The 26,754-nt window shown below is 38.5% G+C and overlaps 2 protein-coding genes across 3 annotated transcripts; one reads left to right on the top strand and one right to left on the bottom strand.

The window, feature by feature from the left end:
- On the top strand, positions 1-22,109 carry rrbp1a (ribosome binding protein 1a). 2 transcript variants are annotated; one of them, XM_057849005.1, is made up of 25 exons: positions 1-263; positions 4,365-6,081; positions 6,756-6,904; positions 8,624-8,746; positions 9,089-9,241; positions 9,359-9,477; positions 9,583-9,736; positions 13,039-13,177; positions 13,300-13,487; positions 13,557-13,594; positions 15,207-15,279; positions 15,493-15,518; positions 15,613-15,679; positions 15,750-15,839; positions 15,918-16,004; positions 16,069-16,158; positions 16,269-16,361; positions 16,467-16,517; positions 16,619-16,699; positions 16,784-16,867; positions 20,117-20,194; positions 20,823-20,906; positions 21,011-21,109; positions 21,182-21,325; positions 21,409-22,109. In XM_057849005.1, the coding sequence occupies exons 2-25, from the start codon at positions 4,383-4,385 to the stop codon at positions 21,436-21,438; spliced, it is 3,939 nt and encodes a 1,312-aa protein (XP_057704988.1). In that variant the 5' UTR covers positions 1-263; positions 4,365-4,382; the 3' UTR covers positions 21,439-22,109. The 2 variants fall into 2 exon arrangements, with proteins under 2 accessions (XP_057704988.1, XP_057704989.1); XM_057849006.1 differs by lacking the exon at positions 20,117-20,194.
- A 193-nt stretch (positions 22,110-22,302) lies between these two features.
- On the bottom strand, positions 22,303-25,156 carry LOC130923353 (cofilin-1-like). The gene is made up of 4 exons (XM_057849007.1): positions 24,945-25,156; positions 23,738-24,033; positions 23,532-23,608; positions 22,303-22,673 (listed from the first exon to the last, which is right to left on the bottom strand). Exons 1-4 carry the CDS (start codon positions 24,945-24,947, stop codon positions 22,549-22,551), a joined length of 501 nt encoding a protein of 166 aa, XP_057704990.1. The 5' UTR covers positions 24,948-25,156; the 3' UTR covers positions 22,303-22,548.
- Between the last annotated feature and the right edge of the window lie 1,598 nt (positions 25,157-26,754).

Here is a 26,754-nt window from a genome sequence, read left to right as displayed (position 1 = left end):
TGGATTAACGCTAGCTATCTGGGGCACGGGGCCAGCACGTCTAGCCAGCTAGAAGTGCCACGACTTCACAGTAGTCCAGCGATTGCCCGGCGGAGTTAGAAGCAAAGGAAGCAATCTCAGGAAAAGCAACTACGTGAAATCGCTGCAAATACAGAGGAACGTCACACTGCAATTTTTAGATTTCCACTAGAAAGCTCCAAATCATCCCTGATTTTTTTCTTTTGAGTCAAGCGAAGCGGACACATTCTCATCACCGTAGCGAGGTAAGTGCAAATAGGAATTTTCAGATTCATAAAGCCAAGGAGTGAACTAGCTTGGCCAGCTACCTGCCACTAATACTAAAACTACCTACCTGTGCCCATAAACTTAATTAAAGTCATTTTGCGTAATTTGTCTTTCGTAAGCAACGATAGGGTAGCGCTTTGACTGCATTTGTCTTGACACGTCATTCTAAAAAGTTAACGTCGCTAGCCAAGTTCATTGATTCTCAGTGTTAGCTAAGGTGCTAGTGTGAAAATGAGTGATTATAAGCAGATGAAGCAATTCTGATTTCATAATTACACACCATATCTGTTTGTCCACGTGTCTGTAATATAATTAGTTGTTTTTTTTTTGTTTTTTTTTTTTGTTTCCTCTTGTGGTCGCACAGATAGTTAGGGCTGTGGACTAGGAATTTGCATGCATCAAATAAACACGCAGAAGTTTAATCGGAATTGCAAATTGATTCAAATATGTTTGAAAATCTTACTAAAGGTAGCTTGGTGAAGTATACACCAAAGCTGTGTCTACGCGTGGGAAACTGTCGGCTGCTCTGCTGTCCACGTATCCGTTTTACTCTCCGCCTTTACCTGCGCGTTCAAAACTTAATTTTCTTGTGGCCATATTTTCCGAATGATACGAAATGACAAAATGCCATTTCCAGCCATTGTATAATCTTTCAACCCCCAGCTATTTGAAAAATACAGTCGTCAGAAGAGTGCCTTGGTTTGTGACGTGACATTCTGAGAGCTTGTATAAACTCTCCTCCCCTTTGCCAGTTTTTTTGACCCTGACACAAGAGCCCTTGTACTCTTGAGAGTCTACAATATAGTGGAGGTGAAACTGAAAAGGATTCAAATACAAAAACCATCCACGCGTTCAAATTTGAAAAATCTTTCTTCAATTTAAACTTAGGTTTCCTTAATTTCACCAGCTTCCAAAGATACTAATACTATTAGCATGTATTGTTACACTACATGCTAATATTCAATGTATTGCATATCCAATATAGCACTTCTAAGAAAGTATGAATTAACCCCTTCAACAAAGCAGCCCCAATGTTTTTTTTTAATTACCATAGATGCCAGTTGTTGCTAATTTTTATAATGCATATTATATGCATTTTATTATTTCTTTTATGATTATGATTATTTATTATGTATTTTAAGTAGGGCTGTCAAACGATTAAAATTTTTAATCGAGTTAATTACAGCTTAAAAATTAATTAATCGTAATTAATCGCAATTCAAACCATCTATAAAATATGCCATATTTTTCTGTAAATTATATATATATATATATTCTGTAAAATGTTGGAATGGAAAGATAAGACACAAGATAGATATATACATTCAACATACGGTACATAAGGACTGTAGTGGGCATTTCATTCTACTGTCATTTAAATCTGTCTATGCTGTCCTCACTCCGAAGCGTCTACTGTTTCCAAAGCTAGACAGCTAGTGAACGACGCCTTAATAATCAGACTTCTTCCTTTTTCATCTGATTTATTAATAAAATGGCCTCAAACCATTGTCCTCTTTAGACCGTCGTAAAACTACAAAAAAAAAGTACGCAAGCATTGCATTAGCAACAACGTTAGCTTAGCAGGTTCACTAAACATAAACAAAAAGTGTCTCATACAAAAAATATAACATTTCGCTTACTAACATAATATGTACATTCTTTACAACAACCATACTTACGGACAAATCTTGTCCAAGGATCATATGAGCACAACATTACAATGTAGGCGTCAGCCCGAGACGTCGTGCAGCCATATTGAACTGGCAAGAAAACAATAAACCATGTCGCAAAGCGACCACAAGAGTTCGCTGTTAGACAGCACAAAAAGCCTTGCTGTAAAACTTACCAAAAGGCAGAATACTGTCTGAGCGGGACATGTGCATTAATGGCGTCAAATATTTTAACGTGATTAATTAAAAAAATTAATTACCGCGCGTTAACGCGATAATTTTGACAGCCCTAATTTTAAGTAATTTTCTCAACTTGGTTTAGCATCTACTGGACTGGAAAGAAAAAAAGTTAGATTCAAAAATCTTAATTAAAAAAAAAAATGGCGTCAAAGGGATAAAGATTACCTCAATTCAAGAGCGTAGGTTTGGTTTCAACATTGGTAGGGACCAAATAACAGCATAATGTGCAGGTACACTTTGTGCTTTATCTAAGACAACTCAACATCGTCTGTCTAAATAAATAAGTGAAATATAAGCGAAAAAATACCTGAGTCAAGAGTATTTGAAAAATAAAAATGGAGCATTCCTTCAGGTAAAATGCTTTTGTCCACAAGCACAGCCAAACTCAACAAAATATGAAAAGTTTTTACCTCGGTTATGATTAATGTATGATTATCTGCAAATACTTGCATAAGCTGCAAATAAAATGTTTTTAAATAAATAATGTAGAAAATAAATTAATACATTTTAAATCAATTTGTTCCTTGTGGAGGCTGGCCTGACAGCAGTAGTTTTGCAGGTTAACAAGTTCACACAGTTTAATGTTATGCTAACTCTGAGGCAGGTCGGACTTTCAGTAGCAAAACTAGTGGTGTTTCCCCAGACCTCCACAACATTGACGTCTTTTTACGTTACTTACAATGGCTGCTGCTGGCACCCCAAAAACCTAATATCCCTCCTTGTCAAAGGGGGGCACATGTTGTAAATATAAATCTGTCAGGGCACTGAGTGTGCCTGTGTGGCTGGAGGGGGTGGGGGCAGGTCAAGTCATCAGCCAATCAAATGTGCGTTTGAGGGGAAAGAAATGGACTGGCACATTAAAGCAAGTGAGAAAGGGTAAATGCATGTCCGAACATAATGAAAATAATTCACTTAATTATGGTAGGGTCAATTCTATCCTTACAACATATGGGAAGACAATCGAAATTACCTATATAACTGAACTCATTATGTAATGCAAATAAGGTTGCTTAAAAGTTGGTGGAGACAATTTGAGCATCCTGAAAAGTTGGTAGTGTTGTGTCCCTACTGTCCCTATGCAAACCTACGCCCTTGCCTCAATCTGTTTTTTGTTTCAACACTGAATCTGTGGAGTTTGAGTTTACTTTCTTGCTGATTTTTTAGCCTTAAGGCAGGAGGGGTTTTTTTTCCCCGAAAGTGCAGAACAAGGACATCTTGAGGTTGTTAGAGGTATAAAGCGCCATGCAAGTAGCCTACCAAATATGCTCATTGACAATATATTATGATTTTTTTTTTTTTTTTTTTTTTTTGAGGGGGGCGCTGTGGTCAAAAGTTTGTATTACTTATTGATTTAGGTTGAATGTAACCGATTGTGTCATGTGTATTAATTGACCGAAGGAAATATAAGCAAATATAGTATCGTTGTCACAGAAATTGATATCGTATTAGAGATAGTCCGAGGTCGGGCCGATTATCGGCGCCGATATTTAGAAAGGAAATTATCACTATCAGTTTTTATTTCAATCCAACTGGCCGATATGACAAAATTAATTTAAAATTGGGTTATTTCGGCTCAGATGCAGCCGCGCCTCCCTTTCCTCCCTGCGGTCTCCTGCACTAGTATTCACCCCGTCCTCTGATTGGTTAAATAGTAATGATAAATGGAGTTACATTTTTATTGCGCCTTTTTTGAGGCCCTCAAAGCACTTCACACTATATATTCCTCATCTACCTACTGGTGACGCAGCACCAGGAGCAACGTGGAGTTTAGAATCTTGCTCAAGGATACTTAGATGAGGTCATCAGGGCAGAGAATCAAACCCACAACGTCTGGGTTGGGGAACGACTACTCGAGCGCTGAACCACGCCACTCCCTCTTATGACCTATTATTTTCTATTTGTGTGATTCAATAAACATGCTTTCGGCATTTAAGAGAAGTTGAGTGTTTGCATTATTCCATTTTTTTACGCCAATTTTTACACTTTTACTGCAAATGAATATCGGCTCCAAAAATCTGTTATCGGCCCCTGTAACTACTAATAATCTTTATCTTTCCTAAAAAACCCATATCTGTTGATCTCTATATCGTATTGTCATGAAATTGGCTATTTACGCCCCGATTGGAATCCCATGTTGACAGATCTGTTGCTCTTTTTTTTCTTTTTTAGGTGAACTTCCATTTCACAATGGACATCTATGAACAGGCCCTCGGGATAATGGTTTTTGGTGGATTCATGGTAATCTCCGCAGTTGGAATTGCTCTTGTCTCTACTTTCTCTATGAAGGAGACATCTTATGAAGAGGCTCTAGCAAAACAGCGCATTGAGTTAGGTACAGTAAAATCAGGTCGCACAGAGAAAAAGAAGAAGGACAAAACAGCTGACAAAAAGAACCGTGGAAAGAAGAAGGAAGAAAAGCCAAATGGAATGATCCCAGAAGCTGAAAAAACAAATGCGACTCACAAAGCTGAACTGGTGCCAGAGTCTCGTGCCACCCCAATTGTGGCTACTGCTCCTGTGGTTCAATCTGCCCCCAAGGGAAAGACAAATGCAAGCAGAGCACCAGCAGAGCCACAGTCCAAAGATGTTAAACCAAGTCAACCACCTGCTGAGTCCTCACTTGAACCTCCTTCTAAAAATAAAAAGAAGTCAGCCAAGATTCAATCAACCTCTGCCCAACCTCCACTCGCGGTTACTTCTTCGTCCGACAAAACTTCACCGATTCCTGCTTCAGTCCAAGCCACAAAATCTACCAAGGCAAAAACAGTGGCTCCATCTTCTGCCAAATCTCCTGCCATAGATAAGACTGCCGCTACATCTGGCAACTCCACCCCTATCTCGGGCAATTGCACTTCTGGCAAGTCTGCTGCGGCCTCAACAAAGTCTATACCAGCTTCAAGCAAGTCCAACAGTGCCTCTAAAGCCACTCCGACACAGACCAAGGACACCCCTGTTTCTGCCAAGGCCACCACCAAGGCCACCCCTGCCTCTCCCAAGGCCGGTGCCACCAAGGAGGCCCAGACGAAGGGCGCCGCCAAGGAGGCCCAGACGAAGGGCGCCGCCAAGGAGGCCCAGACGAAGGGCGCCGCCAAGGAGGCCCAGACGAAGGGCGCCGCCAAGGAGGCCCAGAATAAGGGCGCCGCCAAGGAGGCCCAGACCAAGGGCGCCGCCAAGGAGGCCCAGACCAAGGGCGCCGCCAAGGAGGCCCAGACCAAGGGCGCCGCCAAGGAGGCCCAGACCAAGGGCGCCGCCAAGGAGGCCCAGACGAAGGGCGCCGCCAAGGAGGCCCAGACGAAGGGCGCCGCCAAGGAGGCCCAGTCCAAGGGGGCCGCCAAGGAGGCCCAGTCCAAGGGCGCCGCCAAGGAGGCCCAGACCAAGGGCGCCGCCAAGGAGGCCCAGACCAAGGGCGCCGCCAAGGAGGCCCAGACCAAGGGCGCCGCCAAGGAGGCCCAGACGAAGGGCGCCGCCAAGGAGGCCCAGTCCAAGGGGGCCGCCAAGGAGGCCCAGTCCAAGGGGGCCGCCAAGGAGGCCCAGTCCAAGGGGGCCGCCAAGGAGGCCCAGTCCAAGGGGGCCGCCAAGGAGGCCCAGTCCAAGGGGGCCGCCAAGGAGGCCCAGTCCAAGGGCGCCGCCAAGGAGCCGCAGTCCAAGGGCGCCGCCAAGGAGCCGCAGTCCAAGGGCGCCGCCAAGGAGGCCCAGAATAAGGCCGCCACCAAGGAGGCCCAGATCAAGGCCGCCGCCAAGGAGGCCCCGGCCAAGACCAAGGCCGCCCCACTCCTTGAAACGGTCTCCAAAGATGTTCCCATCATGGCAGTCCCTCCAGTGGGGTCTAGTGCACCCAAAGCTCAGGAGCCTAAGAAAAAGTCCTCAAAGAAAAAATCTGAAAGCGGTAACTAACTTGCGTCATATTCTTCATCCACTTCATAATCATCCACAATATCAACTTGATGATAGTTGCATGATGTTGGCCCTGTAGTTCAAATACGGTTGTTTACTGTAGTTAGTACAGCATTTACAGTGACTAAACACTGCTTTGAAAATGCCAGTTTTCGAATTATTTTCCAAAAATGAAGAGCAAGATTAATAATTTCATGAAGTCTGTATTATAATAACAAATCATCACTACATTGCAAATGCCATCAACAAAAAAGGAATGACTTCGTATAAAAACATGGTACGAACAGGAATATGCCTTTATATTGTGACGCACTCACATTCTTCAAAAGTAAAGCCCCATCAGTGCAGCTGGAGCTCTTGTGTGGAAAGTGTTTGTGGCACCTTGGAGGGCAGTGAGCATCACAAGCTTATTTGAACACGACTAACCTGTTTGGCCCCAACAAAGACTGTCAGTGTCCTGAACTGTTGGTTGAGAGGCGGGTGCAGTTTTTCATTTTCTTTGCCTTGTCTTTGCCTGGTGCCGCAATGCTCCATCATATTTCCTTGAACCAAAGTAGCAGCATCTTGAGACAATATGAAGTTCCCTGCACACTGACATTGGTTGTGATTTGTACCACTATTTTATTTCACCTTATATTCTTTAAATTTTTGTGTTTTCCTCTCCAGTGGCAACAGTGGATTCCACTCCGCTGTACCTGCCCTACAAGGTTTTGGCTTCCACTGTCAGCAGCATGGTTTTCAGTGAGAGAGAAGCTCATGAGCTTATTGAGATGCTCTCTGAGAAAGTTGGCATCATCCAAGACACCTGGCACAAGGTATGAAAAATTGTCCTTAATTTTGTATAGTGTATCATTTTTGGTGGTATTTATGCTTAAAAACATGGTATTATCTGCACAACTTTTATTAAGTTTAAATTTAGGGAGGAACTATTTTTATCTTTAAACAGATACCTTACATTTCGTATTAATACTGAGATGCTGCATGTCCATGAATGGATCACTTTTGCATACAAGCTAGAATGCTGATATTGGAGTGTTGGGCTATTCAATATTTTACACTTGGTATTGTGAACTTGGTTAAAAATGTTCATTTATGAACTAAACTAGTTCATTTAAAAAATTATGAATTGAACCACATCTTCAGTATCCTGTCCACAATCCCTCAACCTCCTTTTTCCACTTTATAAAATCCGTGTACCCGCAAAGAATGAATTGCATTTCATTTTGTTAGTTTTGTGCAATTTAGCAGTGCAAGACAAAAGACAACAGCAACATCACTTCATTGCAAAAAACTTTTTTTTAAATAAATGACTTCAACACTTAACTGTACTTCTCATCAGAGATGGGTAGAGTAGCGTTCCTATAAAACAACATTACTCAAGTAAAAGTAGTTATCCAAAAATGTACTCAACTACAAGTTAAAAAAAATTGATGAAAAGAATACTCAAGTAACATTGTAATTGCTTACAAAGGTTTTTTTTTTTTTTTTTTTTTTTTTTTAGTAGCAATGTTATTTTTTTCTCAGCACAGTTAACTGTTCATATTATACTGTATGATAACACAATATACTGTATAACCACATTAGGCCAAATAAATACAAAAAAAAAAAATCATTGAATTCTGGCAGGGGAAAAAATTACAGAACTGAAGCATAATTTGTCCAAACAGCATGAGTGCCCTGTCGTGGAGAAAATAATGTACTTCCTAGTTTGAATAGTAAATGGTTCCTTCATAGTTCTTATTATGAAATTAAAAGGATCATATCTCTGGTTTTCCATGGTCAATCGGTGCCAATTAAAAACTGGGAGAGAGGTTAAAATCCGTGTTTTGGAGTCGGTCAAATACTTAATTCTTTACGATCTTTAAAGATGCCAAGTGATTGAACAGGCCAGTGTGAGCATAGAACGGCAAGCTTGAGTCTGATTGGTATAATGGAGTCATGTAATTATTGTTGCTACGTGTCATTGCTGGAACTGGTAGAGTTACTGTTAGCATCGCTGTCCAAAAAAAAGGAAAAAAAGTCAAATCTAATATGCAGAATATAAAGGGAAAACGTAACAACTAGTGTAGCCCAAATTAGTATGTAAGAGTAACGTTTCTTCTTTATGAACCTACTTATGTTAAAGTAAAAAGTATGGCTTCATAAAACTACTCCTAGAAGAACATTTAAAAATAAATAAATAAATAAATAAAAAATACTTTAGTAAATGTAACGGAGTAAATAAAACGTGTTACTATCCACCTCTGCTTCTGATGTTGGCAACATCATTATTTTTTCCGCAGTGGAGCAAAGAGGCAATTTTTTGGCGGATGCAACTTATAGTCCAAAAAAAAAAAAAAAAAAAAGGTACTATATTAACCCTTCACCACACGCATTAAGAATATATATACATATATATATATATATATATATATATATTTTTTTTTTTACAAAAAATGTCCATCAAGCTCAAGGGTCCATGGTACATTGTGATGCCTACATTTTTGTGCTACACTGCTCATTAATGTTTCGATATGTTTCCTGTGCATTTGCAGGCAGCGCCAAAAGGTGACCAAGTGACCATGCTGAAGAAACAACTGGAGGAGAAGGAAAAGCAGCTCGGGGCTGAACAAGAGGACTTCACTGCAGCTAAGAACCGTCTAAGAGATCTTGCTAAGGTGAGAGCATCTCTGTCTTAATCCATATTTTTTTAATATGTCTATTTCTTAACTTGATTTGCCTAAAAAAAAATAAAGCTTATTTACACACTGTGTGTTGATAATGTTACTATGATTTTTGAATGACACTAGCACTTGTTGAAGTCCTTATGTGCCCCTCTAGGTGTCACCAAAGTAATACAGTCTGTACTCAGAAACTCAGTAGTTAGCCTGACCAAGCTTATTGAAGCTGACATCTTTTAATTTAGCAAACTCCTTGAAAGTCTGTCATCTGTGCTTATGAATGCATTATTTTTGATAAATGCATACACATTTTGTTTTGTTTGGCTGTGTGCTGACTAGGAGCTCTCTGCTGAGAAGACCAAGGTGGCTAGTGTTGAGACTAGGTTGAGCTCCCAGTTAAGCAAGAAAGAGCAGGAAATGATTGCTCTTGAAGCTCGCATGCAGGCCAGCTACAAGGACCATGTAGCCCAAACCCAGAAACTCAATGAAAAGGTATTGTAATTACCCGAGATTTATATTTTAGCCTTCCAACTCTTAAAGTTTTTCTCTGCCAAGCAATTTTGTATTGTTTCTAAAATGTTAAAAATACAAATTTGAAACACTTGATAGATTGTAAGTCTGCAAGATGAGCTTGAAAAGGGTCCCAACGCCCAACTGGCCCGTCTCCAACAAGAGAACTCCATTCTTCGTGATGCTCTCAACCAAGCCACCAGTCAAGCTGAGAGCAAGTAAGCATTCCTTAAGTCTGGTTCACTTTGGATGCATTGTCAACAGATCTTCCAATTTTTAAAGACGTATATGTTGTGTCTGAAAAATGCTTTTTCTATCCTCAGACAAAATGCGGAGCTAGCCAAACTGCGTCAGGAATGTGCAAAGCTAACCAAGGAAGTCGGAGAGAAGACTGAAATTCTACACGCAGATGAACATGTGAAGAAAGGGTTGGAAGCTAAGGCCTCTGCCATGGAGAAGCAGCTTTCTGCATTGCAGGTAAGATACAGTGCCTTGCAAAAGTATTCGGCCCCCTTGAACCTTGCAACCTTTCGCCACATTTCAGGCTTCAAACATAAAGATATGAAATTTTAATTTTTTGTCAAGAATCAACAACAAGTGGGACACAATCGTGAAGTGGAACAAAATTTATTGGATAATTTCAACTTTTTTAACAAATAAAAAACTGAAAAGTGGGGCGTGCAATATTATTTTCGGCCCCCTTGCGTTAATACTTTGTAGCGCCACCTTTTGCTCCAATTACAGCTGCAAGTCGCTTGGGGTATGTTTCTATCAGTTTTGCACATCGAGAGACTGACATTCTTGCCCATTCTTCCATGCAAAACAGCTCGAGCTCAGTGAGGTTGGATGGAGAGTGTTTGTAACCGCAGTCTTCAGCTCTTTCCACAGATTCTCGATTGGATTCAGGTCTGGACTTTGACTTGGCCATTCTAACACCTGGATACGTTTATTTTTGAACCATTCCATTGTAGATTTGGCTTTATGTTTTGGATTATTGTCCTGTTGGAAGATAAATATCCGTCCCAGTCTCAGGTCTTGTGCAGATACCAACAGGTTTTCTTCCAGAATGTTCCTGTATTTGGCTGCATCCATCTTCCCGTCAATTTTCACCATCTTCCCTGTCCCTGCTGAAGAAAAGCAGGCCCTAACCATGATGCTGCCACCACCATGTTTGACAGTGGGGATGGTGTGTTCAGGTGATGAGCTGTGTTGCTTTTACGCCAAACATATCGTTTTGCATTGTGGCCAAAAGGTTCGATTTTGGTTTCATCTGACCAGAGCACCTTCTTCCACATGTTTGGTGTGTCTCCCAGGTGGCTTGTGGCAAACTTTAAACGAGACTTTTTATGGATATCTTTGAGAAATGGCTTTCTTCTTGCCACTCTTCCATAAAGGCCAGATTTGTGCAGTGTACGACTGATTGTTGTCCTATGGACAGACTCTCCCACCTCAGCTTTAGATCTCTGCAGTTCATCCAGAGTGATCATGGGCCTCTTGGCTGCATCTCTGATCAGTTTTCTCCTTGATTGAGAAGAAAGTTTGGAAGGACGGCCGGGTCTTGGTAGATTTGCAGTGGTCTGATGCTCCTTCCATTTCAATAAGATGGCTTGCACAGTGCTCCTTGAGATGTTTAAACCTTGGGAAATCTTTTTGTATCCAAATCCGGCTTTAAACTTCTCCACAACAGTATCTCGAACCTGCCTGGTGTGTTCCTAGGTTTTCATAATGCTCTCTGCACTTTAAACAGAACCCTGAGACTATCACAGAGCAGGTGCATTTATACGGAGACTTGATTACACACAGGTGGATTCTATTTATCACCATCGGTCATTTAGGACAACATTGGATCATTCAGAGATCCTCACTGAACTTCTGGAGTGAGTTTGCTGCACTGAAACTAAAGGGGCCGAGTAATATTGCACGCCCCACTTTTCAGTTTTTTATTTGTTAAAAAAGTTTAAATTATCCAATAAATGTTGTTCCACTTCACGATTGTGTCCCACTTGTTGTTGATTCTTGACAAAAAAATTAAATTTCATATCTTTATGTTTGAAGCCTGAAATGTGGCGAAAGGTTGCAAGATTCAAGGGGGCCGAATACTTTTGCAAGGCACTGTACCTGATTGAATATACCATTTGACATAGTATTTATCCTTTATAGGGTACTCATTTAAATACTATGGGGAAAAAAAAAAAACTTATGGCTTTTTTTTAATTACCAAAAAAAGTCACTTTCCTGATGAACGGTTTAATTACCTAAACCAGGGGTTCTCGATGCTAACCATCTATCGAGACCAGTTATTCTCAAACCTTTGTACAAGTACCACCACGGCTACACAGCCTTTTGCAATTAACAAGAGGTGGATAGTAATGCGTAACATTTACTCAGTTACATTTACTTGAGTAACGTTTTGAGAAAAATCTACTTCCAAGAGTAGTTTTACCAAATTTTTTGGAGGAAGAAATGCTACTCTTACGCCTCTACTTTGGGCTACAGTACATTTTTCCTCTTTATTCTACATACAGTTTTAGGTTTTACTTTTTTTTGCCAGTGATGCCAACAGTAGCGCTACCAGTTTCACCAATGAGACGTTGCAACAATAATCACATGTATCCATTAAACCAATCAGACAGTGTGCCCTTCTAAGACTACCCTGGCTTCGATCACGTGGCGTCTTAAAAGCACCGTAAAAAAGAAATGAAATATGTATTTGACATAGAGCGCCACCGTCAACATGACTCGCAAGCGCAGATTTAAATCTCTCTCCCGGTTTTTATTTGGCACCGATTGACCACAGGAAAAACAGAGATATGATCCGTTTAGTTTCATTATAGAAAATGTTTTTTCCACTAAAGAGAACACAAGCTCTTTAGTCGAATAATGCGTAATTTCTGTAGATTTTTTTTCTCTCGCCAGAATTGAATTTTTTTTTTGTAAATTTTATTTCTTTGGCTTAATGTGGTTATGTAATATGTTATAGTACAGTATTATAATAACAGGGTAACTTTGTGCTGAGAAAAAAATATTGTTTGAAAAAAAAAAAAACATCTAAAGCACTTACTCACAATGTTTATCATTACTTGAGTATTCTTTTCACTAAATATTTTTACTTGAGTACATTCTTTGGATGACTACTTTTACTTGAGTAATATTTTGAAGTAACGGTACTTTGACTTGAGTAAAAATTTTGGCTACCCTACCCACCTCTGTAAATTAACAATATTAGAATCACGTTTGTAGTTATGACTTCATGTTTAGATAGTTTTAATTGGCTTTTTATTGCAGTACAATACATTTGCATTTAATATTGACTCATTCGCTATCAAACAAGATATCCCCTTCTTTGAAGCGCCACAGAATATTGTGTTCAATGGCTACATGAACACAGAACTTTAAAAAGAAAGATTCTCATCTTTCATCATCTTGTTTTTGATGAACGCACTGCCACTTGGACAGCTAAGTCTTTTTTTAAGTGGTACATGGGGGGGAGAAAAAAAAAGTATAAAAACCACTATGAATAACTGTTGCGCAAGTATTCCTTTTGAATAAGATTGTGTGACATGGAAACACTCTGCGAAGTAGAAACCTTTCATTTGTTCATGTCAAATTAACTGAAGCAAAGTTGTTTTTTTTTAATTACAAATATGCAATTCACTACAGCATACTAAACGATTTGAAGTTCTTGTGTGGGTCTTATTTGGCCGCTTGAAAGATCACGTATTCAGTCTTTGCTACCGTATACGGTTTGATTTGCGTAAATTTGTTTTTGACAATATCAGGCCAATCATGACGAAAGGGAGCAAGCATTGCAGAGGAAATTGGAGGAAGTCTGCGTGGAGCTGAGAACAGCACAAACTGCAAACAACAGCCTACAGGACTCTTTGAAAAAGGCCCAGCAGCACACAAGCACACTCTCAGGTCAAGTTTAATAAAACATAGAACATTGCAGCTTTTATTTTCCTATATTTTTGTCAGCAATTTGTACAGCATGAAATAATGCTTTGAATGGCTTTTACTGACATTGCTGATTCTCCATGTAGAGTTCCAGGTGCAAATAGGAAATCTTGAGGCTCAAGTCAAAGAACGCGCCGCTCAGGTCGACGCTCTCACGACTGAGCTAGAAGGAACACAGGTTGAGAAGCAACAGCTTGTGCAACAGTTGGCATCCATCAACTCTTTATTGGAGGCCAGCCAGAATAAAAACGAGCAGGAATCTCAACAGGAGAAGGTTTTTATCAGCTTAACTTTGTTTAGCCATCTATCCCGTTTAATGTTGCTTTTTTTTTTTGTCACTCAGGAGATGAATGCTGCTGAGCTTCAGCAATTAAAGCTCAGGTACGTGTATTTTTGTTTTTTAAAATAAATGTTTTTAGATCTAAAATTATGTTGACAATTCCAGGGATTAGACTATTTTCATACAAATTTTTATTCATAATCGCTTCCCTTTCAAATGATGTTTGACCCTTTATAGAGCAGTCATTTAACTCCTTGGATGCAATTGACAGTGCTATACACGTCCAATCTATTTTGACTGGGAGAGCTTAGCAGAGAATGATCATTGCAAGCCCTCAAAGTCAAAATGGATTGGATGTCCAGCACCGTCAATGGCACTGAAAGATAAAGCCCTACCACTTTAAATGAGTTGGACATCTCTCGTTGTCGATGGCAGGCAATGATTTAAATATGATGAAATTAAAAAACTTTAGGAGTGTTATTGGACGCGTAACCAGAACGTGTTTTCATTCATATTAACATCAAATCAGATTTATTAATAGAGCCCTTTACAAAACATGAGAGGTCCTCCAAGTGCAAAAAAGTGGGAGATGTGTATACTAGTATATATATATATATGTTAGGGCTGTCAAACGATTGAAATTTTTAATCGAGTTAATCACAGCTTAAAAATTAATTAATCGCAATTCAAACCATCTATAAAATATGCCATATTTTTCTGTAAATTATTGTTGGAATGGAAAGATAAGACACAAGAAGGATATATACATTTGACATACTGTACATAAGTACTGTATTTGTTTATTATAACAATAAAGCAACAAGATGGCATTAACATTATTACCATTCTGTTATAGCGATCCATGGATAGACTTTTAGTTCTTAAAAGATAAATGTTAGTACAAGTTATAGAAATTTTATTTTAAAACCCCTCTTAATGTTTTCGTTTTAATAAGTTTTATAAAATTTTCAAACAAAAAATAAACTAGTAGCTCGCCATTGTTGATGTCAATAATTACTCAATGCTCATGGATTGTGCTTAACCCCATAAAATCAGTCGCACCCAAGCGCCAGCAGAGGGCGAAAAAACACCAAAAAAACACAAGTAACAAATGGATATGATACTGTCATTTTAATCTGTTTGAGCGAGGCATGTGCGTTAATTGCGTCAAATATTTTAACGTAATTAATTTAAAACATTAATTATTGCCCATTAACGCGATAATTTTGACAGCCCTAATATATATATATATATATATATATATATATATATATATATATATATATATAAAATGATCAATAAACGAAAGGAAAGTACTATACAATAAAATTGAGAGGGGAAAAAAGGTAATTACAACAAATAAAACATAAAATCCAAGCACTTTAAAACTGGCTTAAGTGGCTTAAGAGTCTTAAAATTACGGTTATTATATTTCAGACCTGGCAATATGTAGACAACACATTTTGGGTCCTGTTAGCCACACTTGTATACCAAATATTGGCCTACAACACTCAAAATGTGATGTGCACGCATGTGAATGCTAGGTCTTTGAGTGTTTTTTTTTTTTTTTTTTACATTACCTCGGGTTATTTCATAACTCTATTTTGAAGTACTTATACAAAGTGCCATAGTTTTTGGCGCAGCTATAAAATGTGATACTGAAATATATTTCTAACTGTATTAACCCTAACCCTAACTATATGCCCTGTACAGTCTGCAGGAGAGGGATGACCAGTTGAACACTCTCCAGGAGGAACTGAAGCTATTTCAGATGAAGGAAACTGCGGTAAATGTTGAATAGAACAAGTCATATCAATTTTATTAACATAGTGTTGATTCATCACTGAAGTTATCATTGGAAATTTTTGAATGGTGCATAGCCATGTATGCTTTTTTTTTTTTTTTTTTTTTTTAATGTAAGTGGAGGGCCCCTGAAGAGATGTTACAATTCACTGCCTTGCCTTCCATAAAGAATAACCATTTAACCTTTCTATTCCAGCAATCAGATGAACAGATACACAACAGGTAAATATGCTCATCAACATAAGGGAAACTCTGCTTCCTTTAAAAAAAAAAAAAAAAAAAATCTCAGATTAAAGATTATTTTATGTTTGTTTAGTCTGACAGAGAAGGAAGCACTTGTCACGTCACTACAGGAGCAGCTGAAGGAGTTGAAGCAAAATGAAGTGAGCATGTCTGGAAACATTTTGTAAAATCAGCATTCCCATTGTTGATTGTGTTATCCTTTGTTTTTAGGCTGCCTTGATTCAGCTGAAAGATTTTCAAAGTGAAGCCACAAAATCCCTCCAAACCCTCTTCCCACTAGTATCCATAGAAACGAATGAGGTTTGAAAAATGCCCCGAAAATGTTTTCTAATTTTAATTATGCTGTTTCTTTAAAAGCCTACTCTCTGTGCGCCTTAGCCAAACTGGTTACAAAGTTTTACGCTGAAAGCTCAGGAGGTTCTTTCACAAGAGAGCCAACAGTCCCAGTCAAGTCAAGAATTACCTGTAAGCATCAATCTTGAATGCTTATTACACGTAATTCAAATTTTCACAGGTGAATTTGTTTTAGGAGTTGCTTGAAAAGCTGAAGGAGGCTGAGGAGACCCACACAACCCTGCAAGCAGAATGTGAACAGTACAGAACAGTTTTAGCTGAAACGGTAAAGGAATGATTCCAATATGCTGACCGCACATGCCTGAAAAGTTAAACAAGCGCATGTCATGACAAGGTACGTTTATCTTGACTTTTGTCTTCATATTTCCGCTGCAGGAAGGAATGCTGAAACATCTGCAGAAGAGTGTGGAAGAAGAGGAGCTAGTGTGGAAGTCTAAAATGACTTGCTCTGAGGAGCAACTGAAAGCAGTAAGTCATGTTTACAATGGTAATTAAAATCCACTCTTTAAACAGCTTTAACACTTTAATCTCTTTGTTTTTTCCTCCATCTTGGTGTTTCTCCTTGGTCACCAGGCTTTAGAGGAAGTACACAAGCTGGAGTCGGAAAAGCAAAGTATGAAGCAGGTTAGTTAGTTCCTCCAGACACACAAACAAACCTTGATTTTAGATTTTAGTTGTTGTGCGAAAGACAAGTCCTTCGGTGTGAAAGTGCTTGTTTCCTGCAGCTTAAAGAGCAACTAATGCTTCTGGAGGCACAGCTGGAGAAGCAATCAGAAAGCCATTTCATGGCCGAGGAGATGGAACAGGTAGTTTTTGAGGAAATGTCAGCAGAAGCTTCTCGGGTAAAATGTCTCCATACATCTGACAAGGTGATGTCTTTCTGTCTTTAGCTAAAGATGCAGCTGTCTGGCAGTCAGAGCCAGCTGGACTTGGCCCAAAAGGAGGCCCAGGCGCACAAGGAGGAACTTGCTAAGGTTTAGTTTTTTTTTTTTTTTTTAATTAGCGGGGAGGGGTAAATTATAAACAGAAAAAAATATTAAAAGTAGAAAGAGATGTAGTTTGTTAAAGATCACACATTTGGTCCCAATTAATTTTGGTTTCACTCGCATTGTTTGCCATATCCTGTAAGATGGCAAGTCGACTCAGCAGTTTTCCCGCGTTTGGAGGCTGTGATAGAGCCTCTAAAGGATGTTTAGTTGCACTTTATTGCGGCAAGACACATTTTTGATAAAAATCTTAAGCCAAGCAAAAATGTCACGAAAACGCCTACTCATCACTTCCAAGTTATGACGTACTTGACATGCGCGATGTCGACTTTACGACACTCGTGTAGTTGTGTAGCTTTACAGACAGCAAACAAGGCAATTGTGCTTTTTGAAACTTTTTACTTCACTTTTGACAATTTGTAAAGCTGTGACACACATCTGTAAACTTATGTTCAAAACGAAACACTTTTTTTTTTTTTTTTTTACAATAAAACACTTGACACAAAACAAGTGGTGTTCAAAGATCAATCTAGTCTGATGATCAGTATGTAAATTTAGTAGATTAAATGAGCCTAATTTGCTCAACAAAAATCCACTAGTTTAAATGCTACGAGTGCTAATGTATTTACAATTCTCATAGCAAATTGCTGACATATAACTCCACAAACTGTAGCTCAAAACGTAATTACAAATGCATAAACAAACGTATATTAGCTGAAACAACTTAAAAACTCATGTGGGCCAAACCATAGTACAGCTGTCCATTATCCATGTTGGACGAGTCTTATCCTCATACAAGGCAACAGTTCAGCCAGACCCAACGCTGCCACCAGAGGGCAGTGTATCCTACATCGTTAAACAAAATACAATACTTTTGGACTTTTGGGATAGTTATTTTGAGATTTAAACGGTACTTAAAGGGTTAATTCCGGTTAATTTGTGTCATGTCGCCAGCGTAGGAACAGACTCGTTTGTAACCAGGTGACTACCTGTAATTGCTTTGGTCAACAAGCATTTTGTCACAAATCAAGCTCATTTGCGTATTTGTTAAAACGCACCAATAAGGCAATGTCCTGCTTTGCTGGTTTCAATTTAAAAGGCACAAGTGGATCAGAAGCTGCAACTTTGTGCCATCCTAGCAGAATAAAGTCCTTTAACACCAGATCAAAAATGGCTTCATAAAACTTTCACAAGTATACTTTTACTGAACGCAAGGTCAATTTTTTTCCATGTGTTTTCTGCTGTCTCACGCTTGTCCGTGCACTGTACACATTTATCTGAAGTGATTAGAAGTATGTATCTTGTCCTGAAAAACTTTGTTTGCTGTAATGTTTAAACACAAAAAAAATTATTCCGCTTACAGGCACAGCCATGTTTTTTCAAATGACTAAACAATTCATTTCTGCTGGAATAAACACAGTGCTTTATGAAATTATGATATGTATAGCCAAAATGATATCAAACTTTGTATCCACATTTTACACGTCTATAGTAATATCGCCATAAATAGACCTGATGCACGTTTTGGACATCAGTTGTCGCCTATTTTGCGCGTTTGGGATTCCATATCCCATAGTATTATGACCAATTGGCCTCAAGATGTCCCTATTGATCTCCACTCAATAGTTAGCCAGTTGGCTCCACCTGCCTACTGTACAAGAGTATTGCATGCAAGACATTTGAAAATGGCAACACAAATAATGAACACAGACAACACAAAATATCTGTATTAGTTTATTATTAATGATATTATGCTAACTTAAAATACACCAGTCTTAAAAGTAAAAAACCACTAGTCACAAGTAGCGCTGCAGCTATCGATGATTTTAGCAGTCGATTAATCAAGTAATCAGATAAGGAACATAGAAAACTAAAATACCTGAGCGGAGCCTTAAACGGTATAAAAAATATAAATGAGGATCTATGTACAACAAAAGAACAATTGGCTAACTTACATAGCAAAAGTCTGCTAGCTTGAATGCTAAACAATGCTAACTTTTTTATTTTATTTTTTAAACAATGCGCTTAACAAATGGTTGAAACACATATGCCCACGAAAAAAAAAAAACTGCTAAATATACATATAAACTAAATTACAAATGCATTAAAAAAAAAAAAAAAAAATTACCTCAAACAAAAACTGCTTCTGTCTAGATTTGATAGTTTTAGGTTGCAGCACTTAAAATTTGTGGCAGTTTAGTTAAATGTCATATTTGTATACTTTTTCACCAAAATAAAAATGCATTATATCATGGCATATCTATAGTAGGGCTGTCAAAATTATCGCGTTAACGGGCGTTAATTAATTTTTTAAATTAATCACGTTGAAATATTTGACGCAATTAACGCACATGTCCCACTCAAACAGATTAAAATGACAGCAGTGTAATGTCCGCTTGTTACTTGTTTTTTGGTGTTTGGTGCCCTCTGCTGGCGCTTTTGTCCAAATGATTTTATGGGTTTAAGCACAATGAGTGAGCATTGGGGTAATTATTGACAACAATGGCGAGCTACTAGTTTATTTTTTGATTGAAAATTTTACAAATTTTAATAAAACAATACATTAAGAGGGGTTTTAATATAAAATTTCTATAATTTGTACTAACATTTATCTTTTAAGAACTACAAGTATTTCTATCCATGGATCGCTTTAAGAGAATGTTAATAATGTTTTTTTTTTTAATTTAATTTTTTTTTTATTTTTAATTTAAAAAAAAATAATAATAATAATAATAAATAAATAAATAAAAAAATTTAAAAAAAATAAATAAAAAAAATAAAAATTAAAAATTAAAAAGAATGTTAATAATGTTAATGCCATCTTGTTGATTTATTGTTATAATAAACAAATACAGTACTTATGTACCGTATGTTGAATGTATATATCCGTCTTATCTTTCCGTTCCAACAATAATTTACAGAAAAATAAGGCATATTTTATAGATGGTTTGAATTGCGATTAATTACGATTAATTAATTTTTAAGCTGTAATTAACTCCATTAAAAATTTTAATCATTTGACAGCCCTAATCTATAGTGATATAAAATGGCTCCTATAATGATGGGACATCTTTTACAGATCGCACAGCGCTATATGGCCATAAGCCTTTCCCTTTTCATGGGATCATGCAACTCATTCAAATGACAATGGCGTGTACTGAAAAGCAGTGTCACAGCTGGATGGTATGTACTGTTAACATTATTTGATCAGTTACTAGCAACAACTTCCCGTTTCAGGTCAGAGAGAAGCTGAGCCAAGTCGTGTTGAGTGGTCAGCGAGAACAGAACGGCCCCACAGAGTCTCAACCTAGACAGGTCAGGGTGCAGCAGTCACAGGGCACCCTCGTGGCACCTCTTGTCAGAATACAGGACAGCTACTCACCCGAACAGCATTTTTTTCAGGCTAATGGTTGAAAAACATACACTACCCTTTAACAGTTTGAGATCACTCCTGAATTTCCTTATTTTTGAACGATAACTGCACTATTGCAATAAATAAGAAATATTAGACCAAACGTAGCCAAACTTTGCTTGGTTGTCACAGCATCGTTAATTTGTTGGGTGTTTTTCTTTCAAAAGTTGTGACATCTCCATTATATTGGCACAAACAAACAAAAAACGGAACAGTTTGTGACACCGAACTTTTGATGAAGCGTAGTGTATATTTAAACGAACAACAAAGTCCAGTACTGTACTTCTCTGACACTCTAAGTCTGTACGCTAACCTTTGTTGGTTGTTTTTAATATGAGCTCAGAACTAACCACTTACTTTTCCTAGCCTTCTAACGGCATGAAATGTATCCCCTCCGCTTGTTACATTGACTTTCAAGAAAAAAAATTACAGGTCAAGCAGCTTTTGTGTGTGGATGTGTGATGTTAGTATTGCACAGGAATGTTTGCCAACACACAAACACATCTATATTAAAGGTGTCTGTGTCCCCAGGTTTTGTCAGAGTTGAATCAGACAACTGAGAAGCTTCAAGAGGAGGCTGCTGAGAGACAGAAGTTGGCAGAAGAGTTTGAGCAGGTATCAGTCAGTAGGGAGGGAATGGAATTCGATGGAGGGAGCACTTTAAGTGTCGAGAATGACTATTACAAGCTGGAGCTTGCTCATGTTTTGGCAACTTGCAGGCCCAGACAACCATCACAGAACTTCAGGCTCAGCTGAATCTTCTGAAGGATTCCGCAGAGTCTCAGCACAATGATGCAGAGGATGTTGCTCAACTCAAGGTGTGGTCATCGTACGACTGCAGTATCTGAGTTGTTTTTACATGTTCTCTATTGCCTTTCCTTCTGCTGCAGGAACGCCTGGAGAAGGAGAAGAAGTTGTCCAAAGACCTTGGACAGGCAGCCACCAAGCTCCAGCAACTTCTTAAAGCAACTCAGGAGCAGTTGAGTAAAGAGCGAGAGGCAGTGGTAACACTACAAGAGCACCTAGATGGCAAAGTATGGTGACAAATGTACTTTCACAGTATGTGACAATGCTCAGTTTGGTTTCACTGATTTTTTTCCCCATTCCTCTTGTCAAGGGAGAATTAAAGGAGGGGACATCCGTCTGAGAGAAAGCTCATGGACAACAAACCAAATATGCCTTATGATTACCATGGTTATGCATTCCAAAACTTTTTTTATACTGTAGTTGTTTTTTATTTTCTTTTTGTGCGTGTGTGTGTGTTTCTAGTAATCAAGTGTTTGATATAAGCATTCAAATGCTATAGTTGGAAATCAAGCTGCAATCTAGACTGAAACCTACATTCCATCAACAATTCTGACCATGTCAGAAGATGTATATCCCCTGCCTTTTTGTCCCAACGTTTTCCAATGGTTCAGTGTTAAAAGGGATACCGATTGTGCGTTAAACGTACATCAATCTGTGCAATTACTTTTTTTCATGTGCTTCATTGATGTTAACACTTCAGTGGGAGTACAAATGCTTGGGGCTTGCTTCTCTAAAGCGGGTCACGATTTCGAAATGAATTTGTATGAATGAATAAACTACAGTGTAACTATGCCATTTAATAGTCAAGGTTATTCTTTTGACTGCTGATGCAATGTGGGCAGTGAAACTCATTTGGTGGAGACAATATTTCTAATTTTTGGGGTATTTTTTGACCATTTTTCACTGAATGAAGCATGAATTTTAATGACAATTTTAACATTATAGGAGGGCTACGTGGGTGTGAATTGTTTTGTCATAGGGTCACATAGAAGCATAAATAAGGAAAATGGATTGGACGTCTATTGCTTTCAATGACACCCCATGAGTTAAAATGTTGCGCACACACTATCCACTCATACCCTTGTCTTTCCTGTCCTCCCTCTTGGATGTCAGTTCCTGTCAATGACTGAATGTAGCTCTGCTCATGTCTATCAAAGTTGAGTGTGATGTGGATAGTTCATACAAACATCAAATATTCGTTTGGAAGTGATTTTATTTTTGGAGCTGCATTACTATCTAGATTATACAGGTCAATATGTAGCACAGAAGCAATATAAAATGTAATTTATTGCGCGTGAACAAGCTTAACTGTACATAGACGTGGCTGGTTCACATTACAAAGACCCGTATCCAACTCAAATCCCAAAACCTCACTGTTTTTAAATCAAATACAAAGCAAGTGCCTTGACAGGATGTGATGAACACTCCAAGGGCCCATGGTTGACGGGCGTTACATACAACCCCTTAATGGCTTGCCTTCAACTGAAGTTACATCTGTAACGTTTAGTTTTTCCATAAAGTTCGCCCGGGTTGCAGCTTCGTCAAAGTCTGTCATCTCTATATCATGCTTGATGCCTGTGAAAGAACCCCACACACCCCCAAATGTTTTACTGAAAATGGGAATTTATTGATTTGACATGTAGTTTATGCTAAAATTATTTTGACTTATGTCATATCAAAACCTGAACTATAGTGTATCACAAAAGTGAGTACACCCCTCGCATTTCTGCAGATATTTAAGTATTTCTTTTCATGGGACAACACTGACAAATGACACTTTAACACAATGAAAAGTAGTCTGTGTGCAGCTTATGTAATGGAGTTAATTTATTTTCCACTCAAAATATAGCCATTAATATCTAAACCCCTGGCAACAAAAGTGAGTACACCGCATGGGAACTACATACATCCCTAAATGTCCAAATTGAATACTGCTTGTCATTTTCCCTCCAAAACGTCATGTGATTCGTTTCAGGAGTGCTTTCAGCATTGCTGCAGAGATTGAATAGGTGGGGGGGGGGTCAGCCTGTTAGTGCTCAGACCATATGCTGCACTCTACATCAAACTGGTGTGCATGGCTGTCACCCCAGGAGGAAGCCTTTTGAAGACATTTCAGAGGGAAAATGACAAGCAGTTCTCAATTTGGACATTTAGGGATGTAAGTTTTTTCAAAGGGGTGTACTCACTTTTGTTGCCAGAGGTTTAGATATTAATGGCTCTATTTTGAGATATCTTGAGGGGGAAATGAATTAACTATATTATATAAGCTGCACACAGACTACTTTTCATTGTGTCAAAGTGTCATTTTGTCAGTGTTGTCCCATGAAAAGATAAATATTTGCAGAGATGCGAGGGGTGTACTCACTTTTGCGATACTGTAGTTGTAAAAATGGTCTAAAGTTTGGAAAAAGTCGTGTGTGTGTGTATAATCACCTGGGAAGCACTTTTTTATGGCAGATACGGAGCTGCAATACGTCATTCTGTTTTTGATGGATGTTTCAGGACCATTCCTATTAGAAAGGCAAAATGTTTGTCACGATTTGAACAATACCAAACAAACCAAACATGCATATTAGCCAAAGTCAATTGTAATGACATCAAGAGTTTATAATACATTACATTTTAACACAAAAGCCTACCACATGGCAAAGACGAGGTCTTCTTGCGTTCCCAGTTCCTTCTTCTCAAAGTGGCAATCATAGAGTAAGTATAAAGATTGCTTAGCACACAGGTGGTTCTTGAACTGATCAAAACAGTCTATCTTTGAGCAATCCAGATCACACTGCTTATAAATCTTGTCTTCATGCACGTCGATCATGTTATCTTTGATTGAGAACACAATCAGGCGTATACGTTCTTCTTTGTTCGATGCAACTTTCATCTTGTCGTAGAGTGTCTTCACACGGTCAGCAACAAGCATACCAGATGCTGCCGACTGGGGAAAAAAATAGAGCACACAGAAACCTGCTTAATTCATATTATGTGCAGTTTTTTGTTACCATTACAACATGGATGCTGACTTTTTTTAATAAATTTAAATAGCTATCTGAACTTGGGGGAAAAAAACCCTGTAATTTAAGGTAACATGAAAATTTGTCTTTTTAACTTTTTTTCCTCCCCTAAAATCACTATTAAATTAAGAACTGGTTTTGACAGAATCAATATGGTACAAAGACTTTTGGTAGTCGAAAATGAAGTGAGAACAAGACTGATCTTGATAGTTACAACAGTAATAATGGCCAAGTACGTCTATATATATGTATATTGAGAGATGCACATTTTTCAAACGGTTCTGCAAAGCTTGTTAACTGCAGCAGTTCCAAAATGCCATCTTTGAACCTGTTTGAGGCAACATGCTTGTTATTCTGGGACATGTCTGCACAGGAAAGTCTGCCCCAGGGATTCAAAAGTTTCATGCCTATCCCCTTTTTCAAGACAAAGCTAGACTTTGGGGGGGACCTTGAAAAAACAAACTCTGCATTTGTTTTGAAAGACAAGAAATGCACTTTGTGTTTTTAAAACAGGATTTCCTTCTAAATGTGCTGTAGATTCAGTAAGCCGTTATGTATTTGCCAAGAATTGTCCATCAAATGCAAACTTTATTATGTATGTGATTTTTAGTTTTAGATTCCTATTTTTAATAATTTACTATTTTGTTAACATTTTAACATCAACCCTATTGGGTTCGTTTGGTGATCTAGGGCGTCATAGATAAAGTAGATTTATTAGCCATGAATATGCTTTTTGTATGCAAGTTTCAATAAGGCTTAGAATCCGTTATGAACAATAAATACTGAATTATTTGCAATCATCAATACATGGTAGTTGTAAAGTAGTTGTACTCACCATTTTGCTTGGACTGTGAAGGTGGGAGGAGGTGAGAAAATATGGCAGCAGTAGTCGCAGGTGTGAAGGTAGGTAGAAGTTTACTTTTGACTCTTGTCGTCGGAAATATCGATGGGCTACGGTTGAGCCTCGTCAAGTGGGCGAGGCGAGGGCTGTCCTTTTCATGGTTCGCGCCAGGTGAGCAATAGGTGTGACTTTAACATTCCCGTATAAGGAGAATGAACCTGTTCCGCAAATTTGCTTATGCATCCTTTTACCTTATACGGTGAAAACAGCAATGCTAAGGGTTCGTGCTGGAGGCAGTCTCAAACATATACGTCACATTGTCTTGGAATGTCACTCGTTTATCAGCACCTACCTTACACAATCCTACGTGGATGGAAATCGTACACTACACTTTGTTTTACTTTTTAAATTAGATTTACATAACAATTTCTGTCACAAAATGAATCTAAATCCTGAGGTGGCAAAATATGCTGATACTGTAGCTAAGTGAGAAAAAACGTAACAACTATAAACTCAAAAACTATATAAGTAGAAAAGTACAAATTTATTTTTTCAATACGTTTGTTACTCATTTTAGCACCCTAGCGCCATCTATTGTCACACAACCACTGCCAATGACTCAAAGTAAAGTGTGTGTGTGTGGGGGGGGGGGGCTTCCCTCATCAAATACTTGTATTACACTCGCAGTCTGCATTATGTCATGATGACGTCATCTCGCATAGCCTCGTGTCGCCATTTTGAGAGGGGGGCACGCACAGGTAAACATCCGTAGACAAACGTTGTCTGAAATTAATATATTTCAGCTGTGTTTTGCATCTTTTTTTTCATAAAAACGTCTTAAACATGATTAATTATTATCACGAGTCACTGTCAACAGACGCGAGGACGCCATACAACTTAAAATTAGCGTGTATTGGCCTGCAAATCTGCCCATACAAAGTCGCAGCTAATAGCTGGATAAACAATCCAAAGGAATTGTCTGCAGTGGAGATCGGAAACATCTACAACTACCTCATAAAGTCACCCAGTAAGTTGACCTTTGTTAATTACGTGGAATATGTATTGTGTGGAACTAAGAAAACTGGTAGTATATACGAAGTGATTATTTCTGCCATAACCGGTAATTCGCCTCCAAGCGTTATTTAGCCGTGAACATGTCACGGCAAAATAACCAATTCCCACCAGGCCGATAATATACCGATTGACCGATCAGAGCAGTTCACAGCAAAAGAAAAATTGCGAGTTGTCTGTTCCGGTAATAATAACCAATGCCTAGTCTATTGAATCTAGCAGCTAATTGGGGCAAAAAAAAAAAAACGATAAAAGTTTACTCACCAGTAATAAAATTTCGGCTGCAAACGTAAATGTGCCTGGTCCACGGAACCGTTCTTTTACTGTTCCTCGATTGATTGCTTTCAGCCAATTGCTTGTCCTTTTCTTCTCACAAGGAAGAATGAAGAACGTAAAATGCAGCTCCGAACTCTTCCTTGTATTACAACCCGCAACACGGCAACTTTTAGTCATTCCGACGGAAAAAAAGACCGCAAATAAGACAAAAGTTCAACGCGTTTGTACTACAATGCACGACAGAGCAACTGCTTGTGACTCGTGTTTTGCCCCCATTTCAATATGGCAACGCTTTGTTTTGGCTGGTGACGCCATTAATGCCCGGGCATGTCGGACTGCGAGAATTAGCAAGAAAATAGCCCAATTCAAAACTCACACTTGAGTTGTACCTGATTATTTGATTTTATACAACTCCATTTCAAATGAAGTTGGGACATTGTGTTAAATGCATCTAAAA

Source organism: Corythoichthys intestinalis, chromosome 10 (genome assembly GCF_030265065.1).
Source record: "Corythoichthys intestinalis isolate RoL2023-P3 chromosome 10, ASM3026506v1, whole genome shotgun sequence".
NCBI lineage: Eukaryota > Metazoa > Chordata > Actinopteri > Syngnathiformes > Syngnathidae > Corythoichthys > Corythoichthys intestinalis.
The sequence above is the reverse complement of the archived record's forward strand: the minus strand, read 5'-3'. Positions and strand labels throughout refer to the sequence as shown.